Source organism: Drosophila obscura, unplaced genomic scaffold, assembly GCF_018151105.1.
Source record: "Drosophila obscura isolate BZ-5 IFL unplaced genomic scaffold, ASM1815110v1 contig_179, whole genome shotgun sequence".
NCBI classification, from domain to species: Eukaryota; Metazoa; Arthropoda; class Insecta; order Diptera; family Drosophilidae; genus Drosophila; species Drosophila obscura.
Genome location: NW_024542766.1, coordinates 7836295 through 7860477, shown reverse-complemented (window position 1 = coordinate 7860477; position 24183 = coordinate 7836295). Strand labels below are relative to the sequence as shown.

At 41.2% G+C, this 24183-nt stretch overlaps 2 protein-coding genes across 8 annotated transcripts in view; one reads left to right on the top strand and one right to left on the bottom strand.

Moving 5' to 3' along the window:
- The window catches only part of LOC111077905 (tyrosine-protein phosphatase Lar), a 146383-nt gene that overhangs the window by 111270 nt on the left and 10930 nt on the right, over positions 1–24183 (top strand). For 4 of the 7 annotated variants that reach the window (XM_041592429.1, XM_041592430.1, XM_041592431.1 and 1 more), the window contains 8 exons: positions 9968–10204; positions 10263–10409; positions 10466–10750; positions 16739–16839; positions 17518–17710; positions 18799–18949; positions 19027–19163; positions 22016–22312. In XM_041592429.1, coding sequence (XP_041448363.1) covers positions 9968–10204; positions 10263–10409; positions 10466–10750; positions 16739–16839; positions 17518–17710; positions 18799–18949; positions 19027–19163; positions 22016–22312 — 1548 coding nt within the window. Of the gene's footprint in view, positions 1–9967; positions 10205–10262; positions 10410–10465; positions 10751–11031; positions 11084–16738; positions 16840–17517; positions 17711–18798; positions 18950–19026; positions 19164–22015; positions 22313–24183 lie in introns of those variants that run through there. The other 3 variants (XM_041592433.1, XM_041592435.1, XM_041592434.1) reach the window with 2 other exon arrangements.
- Positions 8476–9681, bottom strand: LOC111077901 (protein screw). Its single transcript, XM_022372368.2, has one exon. The coding sequence runs from the start codon at positions 9679–9681 to the stop codon at positions 8476–8478; it is 1206 nt and encodes a 401-aa protein (XP_022228060.2).

The window sequence follows — 24183 nt, the reverse complement described above, 5'->3', positions numbered from 1 at the left end:
GCTAATTAGAGCCTGCAGGGATATTGCGAGGTGGTGGTCCGCACAGGAACAGGACCAGATGTGGGGTGAGGTGCGCGGGGTACGTGAGAGTTATCAAATGAAAAGTAACTCTCTCCAGGACGACTCGTACTTCATTTTGTTCGCGTCATAATTAAATTAGAACTTTATTATTTTAATAAAAACCGTCTCCAGAGCTTCAGCCCTGGAGCACCAATCCTTATGGTCCTGCTCCTGGTCCTCGCCGCGTCCCTTTTGTGTGTGGGTTGGGGTGCTGGTGCTGGTGCTGGTGCGGCTGTGTCCTTTGTCGTAGTTCCAATCGCAGGATATATAATAATGTGATTATTATACACTCGTCTTTTGTGCGGGTGCTCGGAATTAGGACTTGAAATATTATAGAAAAATTTGGGTAAAAGTTTTGGTATCAAAGGATAATTTGCGTTAGCAGCTTAAGGATCTAGTTTTGTTGGTAATTAAAAACTGTTGCATTTGGAGAACTTTTTTTTTTTGGAAATAAATAAATGTGATAAATACTTATTATTTAAATATTTAAGGGTTCATTATTGAATGCTTTTTTGTTCATTTTAAAGACTCGAAAGAATCATCATCTGCTTCAAAAGAATCCTCCTGTTTCAAATATTCAAAATTATTGTTGCCCTTTTCTTTGACAATTTTAAACTCAAAATCCTCTGCCATTTTCCGCAACTCCCACATGGAAGAGTATTTTTCCATATTTCGTAATAATATTTTGCCAGCTTAGAGCTTCCAATTTTCCGCCACGCTGCAGAGTCTCTGCAGAGCCGTTGGCAGAAGGCAAAAATGACAACAAGCGCACTTGAATGCACAAATACATTTCTGAATAATTTATTTTAAATTACTCGGTGTATGGCCATAGCCATTGCCATTGCTAGTGCCATTTTCCGCTTGCCGCATGCCCCATGCCGCATGCCAGTTGGTTGTTAATTTAGTCTCAAAGTCAAAGGGTAGGCCTTGGACCTTGGACCCGCAGCGACAATAATATTGAGTATATTATACCTTTATTTTTATTTCGCCAAATAGTCCCTCAGGGGCTTTGTTCAATAAAAAGCCATAAAGGAGGCGAATAAAAAGAAAAAAAAAAACCTTTGCCGGGTATTTTTATTTTTTTTTTTTTTTGCTCTGCAGAAAGGTTTCGCGTCTGGGGAAATTACATTCTCCGGGGTTGGGTCTCGGCTCCTTATTGGCAAAAAGCAAAGAAAACAAAAAAGGAGTAGAAAATATCATAATTTGGCTTTTAAGCAAAAGAGGCTTATCAGAAATTGGTTTTGCCAGAGCCAATTGTCTTAATGGGCAACCGAAATTGGTATTCAGCCGAAAGAAAAGTGTCAGCCTGGTCCAGGTCCTGTCGTCGCGACAGCAAGTGAAGGCGTTAATGGTGTGTGTGTGTGTGTTTGTGTGTGTGTGTGTTAGGATCAAGGGAACCATGTTGCATGTACATGAGCACTTTCTGAGAGAATCGTATGGGCAGTTAGGTTTTCAATTTGTAATATTCATTGGAAAATGCAAATGAAGGAGATGTTTGCAGATATTTTTAGAGTACATTTTGAATAACCTTTTACTCGCAACCATTTGCAGTGTATTATTCATTGCCCTGCGCTGTCTGGCCCCCACTGGGCACTGGGGAGATAGTGTATCACCCCACTAATTGTTGTCTAAAATCTCGGACAATTAATGTCCGCTTAAACGCTCTACCAACACAAACCATTAAGTGAGCCTGAACTCCCAAAAGCCAAGAGCAAAGAGCCAACAGCCAAGTGCCCCGCGTGCCCACAGTACAGGAGTCCAGGAGTCCAGGAGGCAGCCACTCTTTAAATTAAACACAACTTTCCTTCCCTCAAGTGGATACTAAAGTTTTAACTAGCTGAATATTGAGTTGGATTGGCTCATAGGACATAAACCCGCCAAGAAATAGAGGCCATATAACTCAGCTCGGCTCAGCCCACCGATGGAGAGCGAGCAGCTTGAAGGATGGAAAATCAGGAGACGAGGCAGGCAGTGCGGCAGTAGAAGCCGAGCTTGCAACATGGTCTTATTTCTTTTATATGACATTTTTATGCCTTCCTTTGTTCGAAAACTTACACGTGGCAACACTTTTCTCTTAGCTCTTAGCTCTTAGCTCTTAGCTCTCTCTCTCTCTCACTCTCTCTCTGTCTCGGGGCAACCTCCTTCTGGACTCCTACCACTGCCACTGGCCTCAAAGAGGCAGCAGCTGTGACGACCTGCGCGCGCTGGCTCAAACTCTTTAATTGCTGGGGCTCCATCATTACAATCGCCTTGCCACTTGACGTGACCAGGCGGCAGGCAGGGCCCCAAACGAAAACCTGAAGCGTGAGAGTAGGGGCAGTGGGGGGGTCGCTGGTCGCTCTGCACGCAATTATTTACTTGAGCCGTAAAACAGTAGTTAAGGCACACAGTCTCAACTTGAAAGCATTTTACTGAGCAAAAGTTTAATGCTTAAATTATGAGCTCCTCCACTCCACTCCACTCCACTCCATTCCATTTCTTCTTCGTCTGTGCCGCTGTCCCGTTGTCCCGTTGTCCTTCTGTCCTTCTGTTGTCCCACTGTAACCCCGAAAGAGTTGACAGTCACTTTTGTTGAAAATGAGACAGTAATTGCCAAAATGTGCATGACTAGAACGAGACTTTTACCCAATTGGGAAAAAGGGTAATGGAAAGAAAGGAGGCGGAAGGAGATTGTAGATTGGAGAGTGGGGTACCCCTGGCGTCCGCCCATTTTGGGGGTCAGTTGAAGTTTCTTTTCGGTTGACGATAAGTCGTCGTCACTTGCATTACCAAAATTGAAACTTTGCCCACTTTTATGTGTGGCAGGGAGGGGTGAGGAGCAGCGGCAGTGAATCGCCCCATAAATGTCACTTTGTAGCAACGACATAGACGACGACTACTTAAATTAAAGCATAATTAAATTAATAATCCCATTTGGGCGTGCAGCCAAGCAGTTGAAACTCTGAACCTCTGAACCTCTGAAGCTGGAAGTTGAGGAGGCCCCGACGCAGGAGCAAGCCTCTCTCTCTCTCTCTCTCTCTCTGTCCCTCTCTTATTTCTTGGCCTTTGTGCTGCAAGCGGAAGTTGCAAAATATGAAAATGACTGCGCTAGCGGAAGTGCAGTTGTGTGGCATGCCACACACACACACATGCAAAGCCCTGCCATTGTCTTGCCACCAGTTAACGCCACCACAAAAGCTGTTGGGGGCTCCAAAACAAAACAAAAAAAAGTGGCAGTGGAAGTGGGACTTGTGTGGGCTTGACTTCGCGGTTTCTTTCACTTTTGTTTCGGCGGGATTGAAGGGGCTGTACGTATGTATATTTTTAAGAGATTGCAATTGAAAGAAGTTACAAGAAAAGCCTCTAATTAGATTATTAATCACTCTTACTAGGGGATAAACATGATGGGAATTCGCTTTAAAATATAATCTATAGAAAGCACACTTTTCATGGCCAGTAGTTTTGCTTTTTCTGGCGGTACAAACTACCGCGATTTGGATGATTTTTATGCAACAAAAGAATTATTTTGTAAGATTAAAAAGGGTCAGTAGTATAGCTTCATTATTGTGGATAGCACAACTTCCACAGGCAAACAAATTTTGAATAAATATAACTTAAACAGGTTGGCAATAATTTCAATATATTTATAAATACTTGCACATCTTTCGGTTCGTAAAATGTCTCTTTAATGACTCCTAAGTGATATTTAAACCTATTAAAACTTGTCTTTGCCCGAGTTTCCGTTTCAAATGCCATATTTAAATATAAAATTATGATGATGTGCCCTCCAGAGAGACGGATACCCATTTCAATGCCACATTTCTCTACAGTATTCAACCGTTTCCCAAAAAAAAACAAAAACAAATGTGCACCTGTCAGTCCCCTGTTGTCCATTTGTTTATGCTGCTGCTGCTGCTTCTATGCTTTTTTATGATGCTTGAAAGAATTTTTAATTTTCATAAGAGTAGGAACACGCACACAGAGCCAGAGACAAACACACCCACACACTCACACGTAGAATCACTTACAGGATGGCGGAGGAGGAGGAGGACAGACGACGACGTGCCCTCAGATGTATGCTATGCTTAATTTTTTATTGCTACAGTGAGGCCACACGCAAGTGCTTCACAGGGATTCCTTCGACTCCTCCCCCACTCACTCTCTCTCTCTGTTCAGTGTCTGTGTGTGTGCGTGTGTGTGTGTGTGTGTGTGTGTGTGCTTATGTTAATGTTCCTGCCAGAAGGCAGCACAAGAGTTTTAATGAAACTTACCTTCATAAATTTTAATCAACATTTTGACTCCCTCTACTCTTTGGCTATTTTTTTGTGACTGCCTTTCCCAGTCATTTCATTCATATTTTTTAATGACAAAAGGTTTCAGCTAAAGTTCAAAAATATCTGCAACATTTAATAGTTTTTTGAATGGTTCAGCGATTTCTAAACAACAAAAAAAAACAAAAAACAAAAAAATAGGATGGTGGAACATGGCGGAACAGGAAGTGCAACAAGCGTAATAAATGTTCAGTCATATAGCCACGAATAGCATGCAATAAATTTCACAACAATCAACTTTGATGCATGTCGGAGGTGGGCTACTGCAACGGCAGCACAGCAACAGAAAAAAATGCTGAAATAAAAGTGTAAACCCCCCGTCCACCAACCGCTTCCTTTTACACCACACAACAAAACACGACATCCAGCCAGACTCCCAGCCAGCCAGCCAGCCAGCCAGCCAAACGGCCATGCACTAAAAAACCGCGCAGCAATCTACATACAGCATACATCATTTTTCGTAGTCATTTTGTTGCTGTGTACCCTGCCAGGGGGTACTATGATTATGCGAAGAGATGTTTGCCGAGCAGAAAAGGAAGCTTTTTTGATCCCATATTACAGAGAGAGAGAGAGAGAGAGAGAGAGCGCAAGTGGTGTAGGGAGAGTATATTGGGTTCATTCTCTTACTTAGAACCCAAGTCGTACTGGGAGAGGAGAAAAACTGAGCCACTGGTAACTTTTCTTCCACATTCCTGCATTCATGTGCCCATAGATCCCATAAAAGCGATCGATCTGCAAAGGGTATCATTGTCAGCGGGCCCTTTTCTCGTTTTATTTTCTCCTTTTTACCCTACTCAAAATAGGGTGTGGTAGTGTGGGGGGTTTCCACCCAAGAAAACTACAGCACAACGAGCGAAGCCAGCGCGCGCCGTCCGTCGTCGTCGTCCGTCTGTCCGTCTGTGAGCGCCTGGACGCTATAGGCTAGGCCTTGGTTTCCCTAGGACACCGCAGGTGGCCCCGCCCCCCCGCCCCACAAGGACGAAGGGGGCCTTGACGTCTGCAGGGCCCATCACCAGTTGCACGACGCGGACATATTTAGCCAGATGGTGCCCCCCCCCCGGGGACAACACAACCTCCCCGCCGCACGTTCGTGCGCGGCAACCCAGCGGGGAGGGGGAGGCGGGTGGTGGGGGTGTTTGTTATTTGTGTTGGTACGGGTATAGTGACACGCCCCGTTTTTTAATAAAAAGGGAAAGGTAAATAAAAATAAACATACTCGTAATAAAACATGGCTCTCGGTGTGTGACAAAGCGATTTTGCAACATTTAGCACACAGGTTGGCTTTTTTTGCGATTGATTTGTCCATAGGCATGGACGTAGGTCCGTGATTTTCTATAGGAGACCAGGGAAAATTAGCTTCAATGTTTTGACACAGAAACTAAAAGTATGAGCAAGCTGTTAAAAAGTTGGAATTAAGAAATTCTTTAATTAAAGAACAGATTTTTCTGACATTAATCCCATTCTCAAGATACTGATACTTCCTATTATATGGTTTTAATTTAGTTACAGAAGCTTTAAAAATTGTATAACTGTTTTTATATTATTTTTTTCATCTATGAAAGTTTTGCCAAAATGAGTTTATTAAATGTGGAAATTCATATTCAATCAAAAAATACAAGATACAAAAGTTCTGAAGTGAAATTTATTTAAGAAAGATTTTCTTTGCATTGGAAATCTCTTTCTAAATGAAAACTCGTACTCCTTTAGGGCCTCACCCACATTCTGTGTGCTCTGCAAACCCTCTTGTGGCAGAAGCCACTGGTTATTGGCTCCGCAAGAACACGAGTCATTAAAATGATGCACTCAACTGTAGCCAGGGTCTATTGTTGTATCTGGTTATTGTCATGGCTTATTTATACATCTGCATACACATACATGCATACATATGTATGCAACATTTTATAGAGATATATTTACTTGACACTTTTATACATATGTATTATTAGCTATTTCCCATTCCAATAATACAATATTATTGGGGAGAAAGGTTACAAATTTCATGAATATTTTATTAGGCATTTACTCGTTTATGATGATTTGAATTGTCTGAATTTGAACAGGCAGGGTTTCAAAATTAGAGACAATTTACGCATGAATGCAGATTAATAATATTACGAATATATTTGAATTATTATAATAATTTGTAGGCTAAAGAACGGGAAACTTTGGGAAGGGTATTAGGCGGCTTTTGAGATAAATTTATTTTAATTTGTTTACCAGCGCCCATTCTAAGCGCATTCCCATTCAACCTCCTTTCTTCAAACATGGGAAACTATCCACAATTAAGGTGAAACCCAAACAAAGTTCTACAATTTAAGCTCTGCACTTAAGCCAGATCAATTTTCCTGGCCTGCAGGCATACAAAATGTGTCCAATAAATAATTAAACGATAATAATGTGTACATATACATATGTATATGTTTTACATTTTTTTCCACAAATTAATTGTCATATTTCATGCAGATTTTAAATTTGCACATACCCTCCACATATCCGTATACATATACTCTCCAATATTCATAAATATTTGCATGTGAATATGAAATTGAGGTTCCTGATTAATTGTATGAGAGAGAAAATTGAATATCCAACTCAACAAGATTAATTTTCAACACACACACACATGGAGAGAGAGAGCGTTGAAAATGTGGAAAATTCACTTTTTTTGCATTCAAAATTCTGGCCTCATATGGTGGGCTGGAAGAAATTTTGCTAAATAAATTATGGTATTAAATGAAAGTCAAGTAAATCAAATACTTTGGATACTCTATGAAGTGGGTTATTATGAGAAGAAGTTTTGCAGAGAAAATATGTGAAATGCGCTCTCCTCTGCTAAGACGCACTGTAAGAGAAAGAAAAGAGAATCTAATTTTGTATTTTATAAAAATGTATATGCCAAGGGTACCTAAACCTGAACCCGCCGAAAGACCCCTTCTTGTATGGTTTCCCTTAATTTCGTAATTTCCAATGCATTACACATTTGAAGTAATAGTCAAAGACTAATTAGAAAGCGCAATCAAATGACATAGCTTTATGGCTTTTGACCCATACACACGCAGAAAAAATCAGCCCCAAAATGCCAGCGGGGCTATTAAACAAATTGTGTGCTACGAAAAATTGTATGCATAAATGTTGATTTAAAAGCTTCTGAATAGATTAACTGCTGGAGAGTGGATTGTTGATTGTTGATTGTGTTTACGTAAATTTGATGTGAATGCCTCCTGCTGCCGTATATCATTGTTTATTAGTCATGTAAATATAATGCAAAAGCGAAGGCAGTTTATGGCTCTCTCTCTCTGTATCTCTCCCCCGACAGTCGAGGGGCTACTCTTCTCTCCTGGCCCTGCTTCTAACATGTGTGTGTGTGTGTGTGTGTGTGTCATTCGCATTAGCGTAATACGCCGGAAAGCGGAAAAGCGAATATCCCCAATATTTAATAGATGCGTATGCCTGCCAGCCTTGTATCCTGCCTGCCTGCCTGTCTGGTGTCTTACTTATCCGCGAGAGATTGCAATGGTTTTTTTTTTTTTTGTTTGTGTGTGTGGGAGAGTGTCGTAAAATTTATACGGTCTTTAAAATCATATAAAAAGTGTTAATTTTCCATGTGTTGCTTCGCTCCCCACCACTCAAGGGCGTAGCTGCCGGGGAGTGCATTGTGGATGCCAAATGGAAAAGCAAGGTGAATCGGGTAGAATTTTTACGAGGCAATGAGGATAATGTGCGGGGGGCTTTGACCATTAAAGTGATGTGTGGAGATAAACAAACATCATTTGACTTTCAAATTTATTGATAAATCTAAGATCTTATGACTCTACCCCCACCCCACACACAAAACCCTTAAACCTATGCGTCGTACGACCCCAAAGGTCGTAACCTGCAAGGGGATGCACACAAAAGGTACACAGCAAAAATGTAAATGCGGAACTTTGGCTAATGAAAACGTTGCATAAAATGTAACAGGGTGTAAGGGGGACTGTAGCAGAAATTCACTCCGATTCTATGGCAAATTCCAATTAATTCTTTAACCAATTTCGAGATTTATTTACATTGAAAACATACAACTTAAACTTATCTTAACTGAAAGTAAAATAACTCGAATTAAATCCTAGTGACAGCCACACTCTTTGGCCACCGATTTCTGGTATTTGGTCAGATCGATTATATCCTCACTCAAATATCTCAGTATGGTAATGGAGCCCAAAACAGTGGGCACACAGCAGGGCTTCGGCAGATGCGGCTGCTTCAGGTGCATCAGGGTCTGGACGATGGCATGATTTGTGGCATTCATTTTGGTGCCCAGCGGAAAGTTGCAGCCACCGCCGCAGAAGTATGCCTCGAATTTCTTGGGGGCAATAACCCAGTTGTGCATCTGCAGCTCCTTGAAGTCCACCGTAAAGTTCAGACGCTCACAGGACTGTGGGGGCTTGTACAGGTCCATGGGTGGTGGCGGCGGCCGTTTTGGCGGCGGACTGTTGGCCCTGCGCTTCTGTAGATCCCGCTTGAAGCGAAGCTTCTGTACTTTCACCAGGAGTTCGGGTCCATTGAAGTAGCCCACGATGAAGGGCTCCTGGCTGGAGCGACTGGCCGCGGGGGGCACCAAGCCGGCAGCAAAGGTGCTCAGGTGAGAGTCGCCAATGGAGAAGCGAAGCTCGTGACGCTGCTGGGGACTCCTTCCCTGCTGCAGCCAGGCGCGCAGGGTGGGCGTCAGATTGAACTCCAACCATCCTCTATGGCTGGTTGTGGTGTTGACGGAGCCCAGGATCTGGTAGGAGAAATCCTGACGATTGTCGAGTCTCCTGTAAACAGACACCGTCAAGTTGTCCCTCCTGTCCACCAGACTCTCCTGTTTGTAGACCCGCAACATGGCCTGAACGAGTGCCAAATCCACGGGCACATCATTCGTATTGAAGGTTATTTGCAGATCCAAGTCATTCGCATGATCCCCTGGCTTGACACGACTCGAAAATGTTAGAATGCTGTTGCAGCTGGCAATCTCCTGGCGATCCCCATTGGATATCAGTATGTCATCATCCAGGGATCGCTTGTGCCGCTGATGGAGCACCTCTTCGGGCTCTTGGCCCTCGTTGATTTCATTGTAGACTTCCAGCAGGAATTTCGAGGCAGAATTGTGCAGATTCGGTTGTGCCTGACGCCGCGGACGATCGCCCAAGTCCAGTAGATCGATCATCTCCATTTGTTCGCTCAGAGGACGAGTGTCATAGATGGGCGTCTCTATGTGAGGATTGATGTCTATGTAGGTGGTGCTCTTCACGCAGCTTGCGACGCTTATTACAAGAAATAAAATGAACATGATGTCTACTCGCAGAGTGTACGGCGGAGAGTGAGTTCTGTGACGGAAGAGCCGAGCACTTTTAAAGGGGGTTAGGTAGGAATATTCTCTGCATCAGGTAGGAAAATAGCGCAAAGGATTTCCCTTTGGGAAACCAATTGGTGGAGGCTTATCCCACCCGAATGTCAGCAGGTAACTTTTCTTATGCCCGGGCTTATACCAATATATCAATTTACAACCAGATAATCTCTCTATGGCTCCATAAACTCTCAACTAACTACTTATCTTCTTATTTATTTGCTTGCAGGTTTCTTGCAAATCGAAAACAGTCGCGAAGAGGACCAGGGCAAATACGAATGTGTCGCCGAGAATTCTGTGGGCACCGAGCACTCGAAGGCCACCAATTTGTATGTGAAAGTACGTCGTGTGCCGCCCACATTCTCGCGCCCGCCAGAGGCCATCAGTGAGGTGATGCTGGGAGCAAATCTGAATCTATCCTGCATTGCTGTTGGTTCCCCAATGCCGCATGTCAAGTGGATGAAGGGTAAGTGCCAAACCATTTTCTTACTGGAAATTGCAATCTCTAATCGTATATCCTTCAGGTGCACTGGATCTAACGCCCGAGAATGAGATGCCCATTGGTCGGAATGTGCTGCAGCTGATCAACATTCAAGAGAGCGCCAATTACACATGCATTGCGGCCTCCACTCTGGGGAATATCGACTCTGTTTCGGTGGTTAAAGTGCAATGTAAGTAGAAGTATATTTTGGTAAGATATATTGCTTATATTTCGTGCATCTAACAGCTCTTCCCACTGCGCCCTCCGATGTGCAAATCTCTGAGGTGACCGCCACTTCGGTGCGTCTGGAGTGGTCATACAAGGGTCCCGAGGATCTGCACTACTACGTGATCCAGTACAAGCCGAAAAATGCGAATCAGGCCTTCAGTGAGATCAGTGGCATCATCACCATGTACTATGTGGTGCGTGCCCTCAGTCCCTATACGGAGTACGAGTTCTATGTGATAGCCGTCAATAATATTGGACGGGGTCCGCCCTCGGCCCCAGCGACCTGTACCACCGGTGAGACAAGTGAGTATCAAGACAAACACACACACACACATACACATACAGATTATACCCATTCCCCCTAAAAATAATCATTTAACTAACTGCCGACTGTCTTTGTCTTTGTCTTTCTCTCTATGCTGCTGCTGCCACAAAAAAGGATTTTCAAGCAATTTCATTTTGAATTTCTAGACAATTTTTTCTTTTTGCTCTGGATGCAATTTTTATTTTCTTTGTGCGGAATGGTACTAAACCCTTTTCGAATATGTTCTCTCTCTCTCTTTCTTTTTCCTCTCTCTCTCTGCGATTTTGTGTGCTTTCCAACTGCTTTAGGCGACTTCTCATTTGGTGGCACAAGTAAGTATCCATCCTCATGGCAAACAAAATTTTATGGCTGGCCAAAAAATGGCCAAAACAATTTCAATAACAATTGTTGAGCAGCGGAAAATGCTCAATACCCGGAGACCTGAAATGGTTGGCGAGGGGGAAAGTAAAGGAAGTAACGGGCATAAAAAGAAACTAAAAAGCAGGGAGAAAGAAAGCGGAATAACAAGTAGCTAGATAGAATCAAAGGTAAATGCAATGCTCTGGAAATCGTTGCATACGCAGCTGCGGGTAAAGTCTGATGCTCTCTGATGTATGTGATGCGATGTGGTGTGTGCGGTGTGCAGTGTGCGGGAGGGGATAGTGGCCGTGTAGACAGGCAGCTGCCAGTCGGTGCCTTTTCTGCACGTTTTTTTTGCATACCCTTTAAGAAGGCAGCTGCCAGTCGCAATTTTCTATGCCCTAGAAATGGGTTAAATAATTTTTTATTTCAGATCAGCATTGGTCATGTTTTCTGGCTCTCACTCTACTTCTTTCCATGCCAATTATTTCCCCTGAAGTTAATTCAATGAAACACTGAACAGATCTCTTATTTTTCTATATATGTAAAGCATATAGATCGTAAAGATCTAAAATACGATGTTATGTATATAAGTAGTTTAGAATGAATGGCTTTTGGCTGAAAGAATTCAGTCTCTAATCGAATCACTCTATGCTATAAATCTTGGAAATATAAACCCAGCCACAAGCGACTGAAATCGTATCCATATATTAATTATATAGCTCCCAAAGATAGGATTTTTGTATGAAACAATTCAATGATACTGAAAATACTGAAAAACCCAACTCCAAGAGCTATAGTTTGATATGTTTTAACACTCTAGCATATATCTTTCATAGAAAATATTGCTCTGCCAGGGCTCATAGAAAACAGGCACATTCCAGGGTATGCACCCACCCGTTGCCACGAAACTATTCGTTCTTTCTTGTGTGTGCTCCCTTTTCGTCTGGCCCCGCAAACAACGCATAAAGTTTGCATTGTTATGCGTTCGTATGAATGCGCTTTGGAGTCTTTGTGTGTGGGTGGGGGGCTACGATGGTTGGGTGGTGCTCCTGTATGCGTGTACGACCCCCTCTTCGTGCCGTTCAGGCAACGTTCTGCTCCTCTAGTGCTGCCAATTGCGCGTAAGCGTACGCTTGTCTGACATGCCTTTCCTTCCGCCTGATACTCCCTGCACGGACGAGGTTTATTTTTTTTTTGCTGCTGCAACAGCAGCAGCGGCAGCAGCATGTCGTATAAAAGTTGAAAACTTTTATTGCCGCAATTATGCTTATCGCTTGCCCAATATCGTTTCGAAATAATATTTCGATAGCAACGTTTATGGGCAAATGCACAGGGCTACAGGATAGAGGCTACAGGATAGAGGCTACAGGCTACAGGCAGACAGTCGTCGGACTCGGATTCGGATTCGAAGGAGTGTGGCATCATCCGCAGGTCAGAAGCAATGCTTAACACGTGTCATTTGGTTTAGGTAGCAGCTGAGCGAAGAGACAAGAGACAAGAGCCAAGAGCCACGTTGGGTGGTGGATAATCCTGCAGCTTTGTTTATGGCCTTGTAACCGTACACTACCAAAGTGGAAAAGCACATTAGCGGAATGGAGAAGTATTGCTAGGGCCAGCAGCTGATGATACGAACGAAGCACCTGAGACTCACAGGGAAGGACTCTGCAATAGCAGAAGGATGAAGATTGGTTTTTAAGTGTTGTTTGTTCTTTTACATTTTGCTACTTTTTAGTAAGAGAATATTCATAAAATTAATCATGCAATAGAATATTAGGACACGCGTGGAGGATTTTAATGATTGCTGCAAACCGAAGTGTTTGATTTAGTATTTTATCCGCATGCCTATAAACTACTACAGATACGCATAAATATATAACAGCCCAGAAACTACACTACTACTTTGCTACAGTCTCAGAGTGAACTAAAATATATTATCTAGCTCTAAAATCACTCCCAAAAAAATACGCGAATGTTTCCTATAAATGGCAACTAGGAAAACCATTACAGAGAATTATTTCCACATGGAAAACTCTCTCTGAAAGTCTGATCTATTGTTAAATATATAAAATATTCGCTTAAATGTCTCACGCGTCATGCGGCAATGCCCCTCAGTTGCTTGGAGGCGAGGCACTCTGTGTATCTGCCTGTAGAACCTTTTTCTAATATATTTCAATTAAAATGTTCTCTTGCAACCAGCAACTAATTGAAAGGCAATCCAATTGTAGAGTTCTTTATTCGATTTACATACAAAAATAGATACCAAAATGTAGCAAATATTTATAGACATTTAAGCAATTTCTTTGCAAAAGATTTCCTCCACTCACACCCTTTTGCTCAGTTCGAGGACTAAATTGTAGCTTCGTTATCCATACGAAATAATCAAATGTAAAAGACAAAAGTCTTGCCCTGAATCACAATATTTGTTCAGCCCCGGAATACATATATGGAGATATGAGACTGAGAGGAGGAGGAGTAGGAGCAGGCCTGCACTCTGGAAACCTAACAATTATCCAGGGCAACACCTTACACTGCTCCACTCATCGTAAGGACATCGCCTTCCCACTCCCTGAACGGACGGATGGATGGATGGATGGATGGATGGATGGAGGGAAGGACAAATATTCGTATTTCAAGACAGCTGCAGAGCAGCACTTGAGCGCCGTAATCAAAATTTACCTTTAAAGTGTCGAAGGAGGGAGGGTAGGAGCAGGAGCAGGAGCAGCAGCAGGAGGTAGCGGTAGGTCGACCTAGGGCAAGCCTTTAACAGATCCTTTCGTCATGTAATCGGTTATATGGGCTGCACATGCTCCTCCAGACTCGCATCGCATCTATGATTCTCTATAGGGGGGAGGTGAATGCTAGGGGGAGGGGGCAAGAATTTAGTGCCATGTACTTCTACTTGTATAAGGAGTAGGCGTGTGCGCAGGCATGCAAGGGATACATATTAATGGAGCGTATCCGTATGTAATGTATATGCCCTTAAATGCAGCTTACGTGATGCTCTCTCCACTCTCCACTCTCTGGCCCACTCTCCTTCCACTTCCCCGCTCGCCTTCAACTTGTATACAAACGTAGGCTAAGAGGGAAGCCCAAGCAAGCAAAAATTGTTAGCCTCAATGTGTGTGTGTGTGTGTGCTGGTATCCTACGGATACGTACTGCCGTACGTACATTTGTGTATCTGAGCTGCATGCAAATCTTGGATATAACCAGGCAATGGACACATACACACACACACACACACACACACACACACGAACACTCCACATGAGGCAAGGAGGCAAGGAGGCAAGAGGCACTGGCACAGGCACTGGCACATCCTGGCGTAGTAGCACTTGTGTAACAGATGAGATGACTGCGATATAAATTGTGGATAAAACTGCTGCAGCGCTTGTAGATATTGCAGCAGAAATTGTGAGAAATTGGAATTTATTGATTGCCCATTAACCAATTGAGGGAAACGCATATACGAATATATGCACTATAAAAATATATACCTATATATGTATGTACATATAGACACACTGATGATGCACATGCACTGCACACTGCAGCCAAATCATATTCCAGAATGCAGTTTTAATCATAAATAGGTATGGCTATAAATGTGATTGAAAATGGAAGCTAAAAAGAAGATTTACATGCACCAGAAGGAAGGGATTGGCTAGCTGGGAAGCTATATTTATTACTTACTTTACACTATCGCGTAACTGGAATAACTTTTACTGATGTTCTGGACAGCATTTGCACTCCTTTAAAAGCACTGCCAAGGAATATCCAATGCCCATTGCCACACTCCAAATAGAAGTAGCTCATATCATTCCTATCTATTTTTATTTATTTCCAGTGTACATTGCTGATCGGCCAGTTGATTGTAGAATTGGGTGATAGATACGTTCCACTAATTAGCATTCATGTGTGGCGGTGGGTAGGGGGAAAACAGAAGCAAAAGCAGCAGGCAGCAGGCAGCTTCTGGCCATTTGGTCGAGGTTTCTGATTGCGGACTCTGGCTGGGAATGCAGTTGTCCGGCAAATTTGATGCCCGTGCAAATGCATTGCACAAAATTATAGAGAGAGAGAGCGCTGCAAGGGGTTGCTAGAGGCGGGAAGGCGGGGGAGCGGCTGGATAAATCATTGTTGTGTGGCAGGCAACAAAAATCAGTTTATAAATGCAAAATTCGCACTATAATGGCCGCCAGGCTTCGACGCGCCATAACAATTCCCGCAATATTTGTAGGGGGCCAAAAATGTATGTTTCGCACCCGCAGAATTCAAACGTTGTTTCTTCTTCCAATTTCAAATTGCAATACGAAACGGAACAACAAATTGTGATGGATGGGGGATTGTTGTTTGCACTGCACGAAACATTTCTGAACCCCCCCCCAGCGCTCAGTCTCCTGTCCAAATGCCAACCCACAGCCGCTTCTGTTCCACTTATTTCCTCCTAGTTTCAGCATTGTGTTTGATAATGGTCTACGTGCGGCGATGTATATGTGTGTGTGTGTTCGATTTGCCCCAGAAAACGCTTAAAATCATTTAACAAAATTGCATATTTATGAATTAGCAGCAAAGCGAAATTATGGTCAGCATAAAACCATATTTAAAACATATTTAACATCGGATATTGAGATGAAATTATGGCTAAACAAACGCTTTGATTGCGGAAGAAGGTTAAAGACTGAGCGGAAAGCCATTTTCAATGGATTAAATACGTATTGCGGTGGAAATCTTTAGAGGTCGACCAGGGAAATGGTTTTGAAATCAAACATTTGATAGCCTAATGCACATTTAAGATATAGTGCCAAAGAAATATATATTTAATATCTGTGCAAGAAGTCATTTGTGTTGATTCAAAGAACCCAAACCCCATAAATAACACTACCCGACACGATTTTTCCTAAAGGAACAAAACCAACTTTTTCTTAAAGATTTGGGGCTTAGAAATGGTTTGATGATATTTTTTTTTTGTTCTAGGCAGAACTTTTTTTTGAAGATTTTTTTAAATCTGGTATTTTTTTGTAAAGCTTTTTTCAGAGGTAGCGCTTGTTTTTTTCATATAACTGTAGTATCGTACGTCTGGTTGTAAAGAACTTTGCTATTTTGAAAAGATAATTAAAACAGCTAGAAGTTAAGCCTAAACACTTTGTGATTACAGCTTACCGTCTGGGAAATATAAAGCATTGAAATGCAAAAATCATCATTTTTCTTCAAAAAAAATTTCTACCATAGAAAAAAACCATAATTGTTTAAAAAATTTTAAAGCCCCATATCTATCAGAAAAAGTCGGTTTGGATCCTTGAGGAAAAAAAAAGTTCGATTTTGTCGAGTAGTGTAATCAATTAAAATAGTCATAGAAATCACTTGAAAGCCCTAAGGTGCTTAACCTTTTTTAATATCCTGCCTTAAGGGTACTCTCCGGGAGAGTTAGCCCCTACCAGGCTTGCCAGACAGTGCTCTCTCCACTGTTTTAAATAAATTTTCATTAGACTCGAAATAAATGGCGCCACAAATTTCGCCGTTTGAATTTTCGCTTACCAAAGTCAAATGGCTAAAGTGGTTTGGCCGGGCCCATTCTTTTGTCATTGCCATGCTAATATTCTGCCATATTCTCTCTATGCATTTTCAGAAATGGAAAGTGCACCACGTAATGTTCAAGTGCGGACGCTGAGCTCGTCCACGATGGTTATTACCTGGGAACCCCCGGAGACGCCCAATGGACAAGTGACCGTAAGTACCAGGCATCAAGTGCGCATATTAAACGATAAGATCCAGCAGACTGCGACTGCGAGTGCGGGGCCTGAATCCTGCTGGAACCTGTGTCCTGTGTGTCCTCTGTGTCCTGTAGCTGTAGCTGTAGCTGTGGGGTCCTGGGGCCAAGCGACGCACTTTGTCACGTCAGAGTCGTCTGATGGGCGGGATGCAGATGGAGAGGGGAGGGCTAGCCAAAGGGAAATTGGCAAAATGCCGTTGGCCATGTTCTGGCGTGGGGAGAGAAGAGCGCCGTCCCAAGCCCCCCCCCCCACCTTTCCACCCGAAAATCCGAAGCACCTTTCCACCGCATAAACCGAAGCAATTCTCTCCAACCGTATCACCTCTCCACAGGCTGCCCTCGCTCCCTCCATCGACAATTCTTGAATGCGAATCCGAATCACCTTTCCACGCAGCACGGCCCGAGACGACGGCAATTGTTGTGGTCTGTGGCTGGCTGCTGAATGCAGGCAGTAGCTATTATAAAGTTCACAAATCTATGACCAACTCGGCCATATATCATTTTCTGGTTTATCAGTTAATGAAAGGTGAATTTCGGATTTGAATTTGAATTTGAATTTTGTGCAAATGAATTTACATTTTACACAGCAAGCAGCTCTCTAAACCCAAACTCTCTTTTGGTCTCTTATTTAACAGGGCTATAAGGTATACTACACAACGAATTCGAACCAGCCGGAAGCCTCATGGAACTCACAAATGGTCGACAATAGCGAGCTGACAACAGTATCGGAGCTGACACCCCATGCCATCTATACGGTTCGTGTGCAGGCCTATACCTCAATGGGTGCCGGTCCCATGTCCACACCCGTACAGGTGAAGGCCCAGCAAGGTAAGCGAAGGGCATAGAAGGGTAGCGTAGAGCCCCCCCCCCCAAGTTAAGCCAAATTGATTGGGCAATCAGCTTCAATTAGGCACATGACATAGCACGAGGAGAGCATAGAGCATGGAGCATGGAGCATTGATGATGGGTGGCAAATGCATTTTGAATGCAACGACACACATTTCGCAATTTAATTGCTGCAACTCAATCGGAGCCCCCTCCCCCCCAACCCCCCATAGATCACACCAATTATTTAATTATAATGCAAAATGTCAAGCACAAACGTGTGTCCATTCAATGAAATATTTAACTCTCTCTCTCTGTACGCACACACACACACACACACCACATTTGATTACGATCTACGGGAATATTCATTAACTTGAAGGCAATTGCATTTTGTCTGCTCTCTGGGCATAAATCTGCATGTAAGCAAGCACAGGCTTAATCTGGGGCGTGGTCTGCAGTGGCAGCGACTGACTTACTGTCTCTGGATGACGTCCTGCTCCTGTCTGGGTGTCTGTGGCCTTGTTAACTTTCGGCCAGTGGCCAAACAGCTTGAGAGGCTTTTCCCCCAACTTTGAACTGTTTTCTTGGCAGGGCAAATGTCTGATGCCATTTGGGTCAGACATCTCTCAGGGGAATCTAAGCAAATAACAAATACATTTAAATGTACAATGTTTTTATGGCTTTAAATTGATTCCATCAAGTATAGGTGCCCGCCCTGCCCCTCGCCACTGTGGGTGGATAAATAATTTTGGAAATTGATAATCATTAAAGAGGAATGGTGTGTGCCAGGGGGGGGGGCCACATCTCTCAATAAATTTCCAATGCAAAACCCAAACAAAATGCTGCAGCAGCCAGACAGCCATCGAGTACCGAGTACCGTATACCGAGCTGTCATTCCATCAATCTGTGTGGCCTGAAATCAGCGTGTCGCATCATCAGCATACAAATATCACATTGCCGCATATTGATTTGCTTGTGTTTGTGTTTGTATTTTATTTAATTTCCGTAATTTCCGTTTCATTATTACCAAAAATCTGCAAAAACCAAAATGCCCCATTGATGTTGTGTTGTGTGTCTGCCGGCAAAAGGTGTGCCATCGCAACCGAGCAATTTCCGGGCCACCGATATCGGCGAGACCGCAGTCACACTGCAATGGTCAAAGCCTACGCATTCCAGCGAGAATATTGTACACTACGAGCTCTACTGGAATGACACATACGCCAATCAGGCACATCACAAGTGAGTATCTCGTTTGAATATATATTTGTTCTGGGGAATCTGAGGAACATTCGATTGAATCGTTCCCCTGCTTTTAGGCGCATCTCAAACTCTGAATCGTATACGCTGGATGGTCTGTATCCTGATACCCTGTACTATATCTGGCTGGCGGCACGATCGCAACGGGGCGAAGGGGCCACCACACCGCCCATACCAGTACGCACCAAGCAATATGGTAAGTGTACCTTCACCGATCGTCCGATTTACCCATATTGTATTTCCATAAGTTAGGTGTCGACAGACAAAAACAGAAAACAGAAAACAATAAACTGTCGTAGTCGTACAATTTTTTCTATAGGTTTAAGTACCACATGAAAACTGATGTTTGATTTGCGCAAAACATATTTCCATAATTACCACATATACTACCTATATGATATATACCTACTATATACATAAACATATGCCTTATACCTTATACTAAATGTAGTTCAGCTACCCAAATTCCCCACAAAAATACCCAACCCAACTCAGCCTCCCCTCTGTGTCTGTTTGAGTGTGTGAATCCGAATATATATTCTTGAGTATTCTTCTGCTTACGTGGAAAAAGGTAAACTCCGTATGAATGATTGCGTATATGAATGATTCGGGTTGAGTGTGAAGTGAGCTATGCACTTGCCCACTTACAAATATTTACTATATAATCGTATATGCAAATATCTATAAATATAACCATATATATTGTAGGATTTGTGATTGTTCTGATTGTTCCATTGCAAGTTAGTATTAAGTTTTAGTTGTGTATTAGTGTTTTCTAGCGTTCAACTTATACACAATCCACAAGACATGGACTGTTAAAACCCCTACACAGACTATATATACTATACATAATTAGCACATAAATATACGCAGAAATACATACATATTTAAGATATTACATACATTAGCATTACACACCACCAAAGAAAAAGTAAGTGAGGAAAAATACTAAGTACATCTTAAATGAAACCCCAGATGGAATCATCGACAGATCGCCGGTAGTTTTGGTAGATTTTATATAGAGAACAAGGACTCATGGGAAGTATAGAATGTACATCGGATTCTTAAAGAAAAAAGAAGAAGGAACTTCACTTAATCATCTTTTTTTTATTGAGTATAAATAATTTGTACATTAAACGTACCTACTTTAACAGGCTGAAGCGTTTTTTTAAATTAATAAAGTACTCTTAAAACTAGTTTATAAAGTCCATTTAACTCTTTGAACTCTATTTAACTCTTCATTAAATTGCTAGAAATCAAAGAGAGATTTTTATTAAAACTGTTGAATGCCAATGAGAACCTTCAAAAGTACAAGTTAATATTTCCTTGAATTATTCCAGTTAAAACCAAAGATTAATTAATTGATTCTGTTGGTCTATAAAATGTCTTACTTATTACACTGCGATCTGTTCGACTAATCCAATTAGAAAACCAAAAACTCATTTAACAAAAGCCAACATCACACCAGTTCACACCACACCACAGCACAGGATAGAAAAGCCACAACAGATTTTCCCCATAAACAACAGCCACAACGATATACCTATACCAAACACCTTTTCATTTACAAATCCAAAGCAAATTGCATGAAAATGTAATGCCAAATACGAAACAAAACAAAAATTTGAACTGAACTGAACTGAATGGAATGGAAAACCAAACAATTATGGAATGCATATTTGGATTTGTGTGTGTTATTTAGCATGGCTCGATTATGATCCCCATTTATCATAGCTCTGCCTTTGAGTGTTAAATCATGTAAATTATGCCAAAACAATTTTCCAACTTTAGACCACTATTTAAGTGGCAAAATTCCTAATGCACACTGCACTCCGCACACTGCACTCTGCACCCTCTACAGAAGCCTTTGGATAGTAGACCACAGAAACCAAAACCAGGAATTCCTCTACTGAAACTCTCTGTATCACTGTCTGTCTCTGTATCTGTGTCTAGAAAATTGATTTTGAATGATATTTTAATAGAGCGATGAAGCGAAGACAACTGTCTGTCTGTCTTGTATGTCTGCCGCAGGACGAATATTTCCTTGTGGCAGTGTGGCATAAATAACACTTTTGGTTTTCATATTTGCACGTCTTGCATTTTCCGCATAATTGAAACATAAATTGGTTCTAATCCCAAGCGAATGCACAAACAAGTCTTCAAGTTAATTTCGGTTTTAGTTTGAGTTAGAGTTTAAGTTTTGGAATGTGCTAGAATTTTGATAGTTTCCTAATGACTTTTTATTGTTAGCACACTCAAGATAGTTGTTGTTGTTGTTATTGTGGTTTCAATTAGTTATACTATTTTATGCTTGAAAACTTTCGAATGTACTCCGTACTCTTAGATGTTGAAACTTTTGATTTGATGTCCCTGTCCCCCCACCCCACCAGCCCACATGGTTTATGCAAATTAATGTTTCTGCCCTACCCTCTATATAGTGTATGTGAATGTTGTGTGTAGTGTAGACCTTTTTTAAACCAATTTATATTCCCTTTTTTTTATAAGCTAAGCATGACTATGGGTTCCCGCTTTTCTATCTCTCGTAGTTTCAAACAAAAAATTTTCAGCTCAAAAAAAGTCGTTACCAAAAAATATGCACAAAAGGAACAAAACAACATAAAAAAAAAAGAAAGGAGTCAACATTTATTTGCATAAACCATTGGATATACGTACTATATGTCTTGATATTTGATTTTGATTTTATGATATATTTATAATATATTCAATGCCTATCTCTAAACCATATTATTGATTTTGATTATATTATTGATTTGCTTTTATGGCCTTTTCGTTTCATGTTACAACCCCGATTCGATTTTTGGTTTTGACATTTTGTCCATTTTGTTTTTCTTACTGCTAATTGCTGAACTAAATGCTCATAACCAAAAATGTGTGTGTTCTTTGGCTATGCAACAAAAATCAACAATGAACAATGAACAAACATGCAACATCCAACATGCCACATGCAACATCCACATCAATCCAAATGAAATCCAAATCAAAATGCACACACAAAATACGTTCCGTTCCTCCCATCTATGTAATTAGTACCAGGTGCACCGCCCCGTAATATCACCGCCCTAGCCAGCAGCTCGACGACGATCGCCCTTAGCTGGCTGCCGCCGCCCGTTGAGCGTTCGAACGGTCGGATCATTTACTATAAGGTGTTCTTCGTGGAGGTGGGCCGCGAAGACGACGAGGCCACCACACTGACCCTCAATATGACCAGCATCGTACTCGACGAACTGAAACGCTGGACCGAGTACAAAATCTGGGTGCTGGCCGGCACCTCCGTCGGCGACGGTCCGCGCTCCCATCCGATCATATTGCGAACCCAAGAGGATGGTATGTATGCCCATGACAATCTTACCTATGGCGTAAGTCTTACCTAAATCGATTTATGTTTTTAACGATTTTACGTTTTCCATTTATTCGTTCGTTGTTGGTTTTTCTTAAGATTATTTTACAATTTATATTTTTGTCCACTCTTAAGTTTAGTTTTTAATTTCAATTCTGGTTTCTATCGTTCCCCGGATCATACCATACATACCATAATCAATATTCAACCTCAAAACTAATCGAATTTTGTACAATTTTTGAATTTTGATATCGAGAGCATTCCACCACAGGAGCAGCTAAGCACTATGGAGATCGTTAACCGATATATATAGCGATATATCTATATATATATATACTATATATTTTTTGTCTACCAAAATTAACAGTTTTTTGTTGTTCTTGTGTTTTTCAAACCATATAATCCATTTAGCTGTTGATCAATTTTTGAAAGCAGCTAAAAGTTTTTTAGTTTTATTTTGTTTTAAGATTTTTAATTTGTAGTTTATTAATTTTAATGATTTAGAACCTTCTAATGAAGGATTCTTCAGTGAATTTAATTTGAATTATATTCAGACTCAAAGATTCATCTCTTTACTTTCTGTTAATACTAGCAGCATTTTGTTTCAAAGAGAATCCTAGAAAATGTTCATAGCATACTTCATAAATCTCCACTTTCTACTTTTCGGATCGCTAGGGATCCGATCCATTGATGATGAATTTTTGAATGTCTAGAGAACCAATTGTTTTTTTTAACTTACCACCAAACATTTATTTTTTTAGTTTTTTTAACTTGTCTTACGTTTTTATTTCTCGTTACTTGATTTTGTTGAACAAACCCAAAAAAAAAAGGAAATGAAAAACGTATACAAAATTTAATAATCATTGGCACAAATGAAATTGCATATTTTTTGGCGCAATTTTTGACTACTTTTTTGCACTTACTCTCTCTCACTATATATCTCTCTATAAAGCAAACCAAACTTTTTAGAAGAACTCCTATATATATATATTGTGTACTATATATGCAAGCAAAGATCGAACTATTTTTGTTATATTTAATTCTTGACTGGCAATCGTCTCGAGAAATGCAAGCAAAAATTGCAAGCAAAAATCTTTGAATAACACACAAAAACAAAATACAAAACCTTTATAAATAATTATTTTTGAATATAATGGAATGCATCAAACTGTTTGTGGTAATTTGTATAGCACCAAAAAAAAAACAAAACAAAACAAAAAAAACAACGCCATGAACTCGTATGTAATTTACATTATTTTGTTGTATTTTTGGCATTTTAATTTGAGTTTTTGTAAGCACCTCACATCACAGCACTCAAAACAAATACCACACAAATTTGATTTTAGTCTATTTGCATTCAATATTTCATTAATTTATGCAATTATAAAAGTAAACTCGGGCCTAAACAGGAGCTGTGTATAATCATATAATTATAACCCTCGAGGGTGCTAAAAATTCGCTTAAAATTTTCATCATTTCATTATACGAGTATTTGCCTTCAACAAATAGAGCAAAATGTTTTCGCTCTATTTATTTATGATTTTTTTTTTTCGAACACGTACGTACCATTCACATCCGCATCTACATCCACATCCACATCCACATGTGTAATATTTATGCATATGTACATATTTAATAACGTTTACAAAAGCACGATGGGGGTGTGTGTGTGTCTGTGTGCTATATCATTTTTGAAGCCCCCTATCTACTATTTGGTTTTTGGCATACAATTTTTGCACTTTTGTCGCCAGGTGATGCAACTGCTGCTGCTGCGGCTGCTGTTGCTTCTCCCTCAAAAGCAAAGGCCTCCCCAAAGTCCATGAAGCACGTTTTTTAATGGATTTTTGTGTGTTTTTTT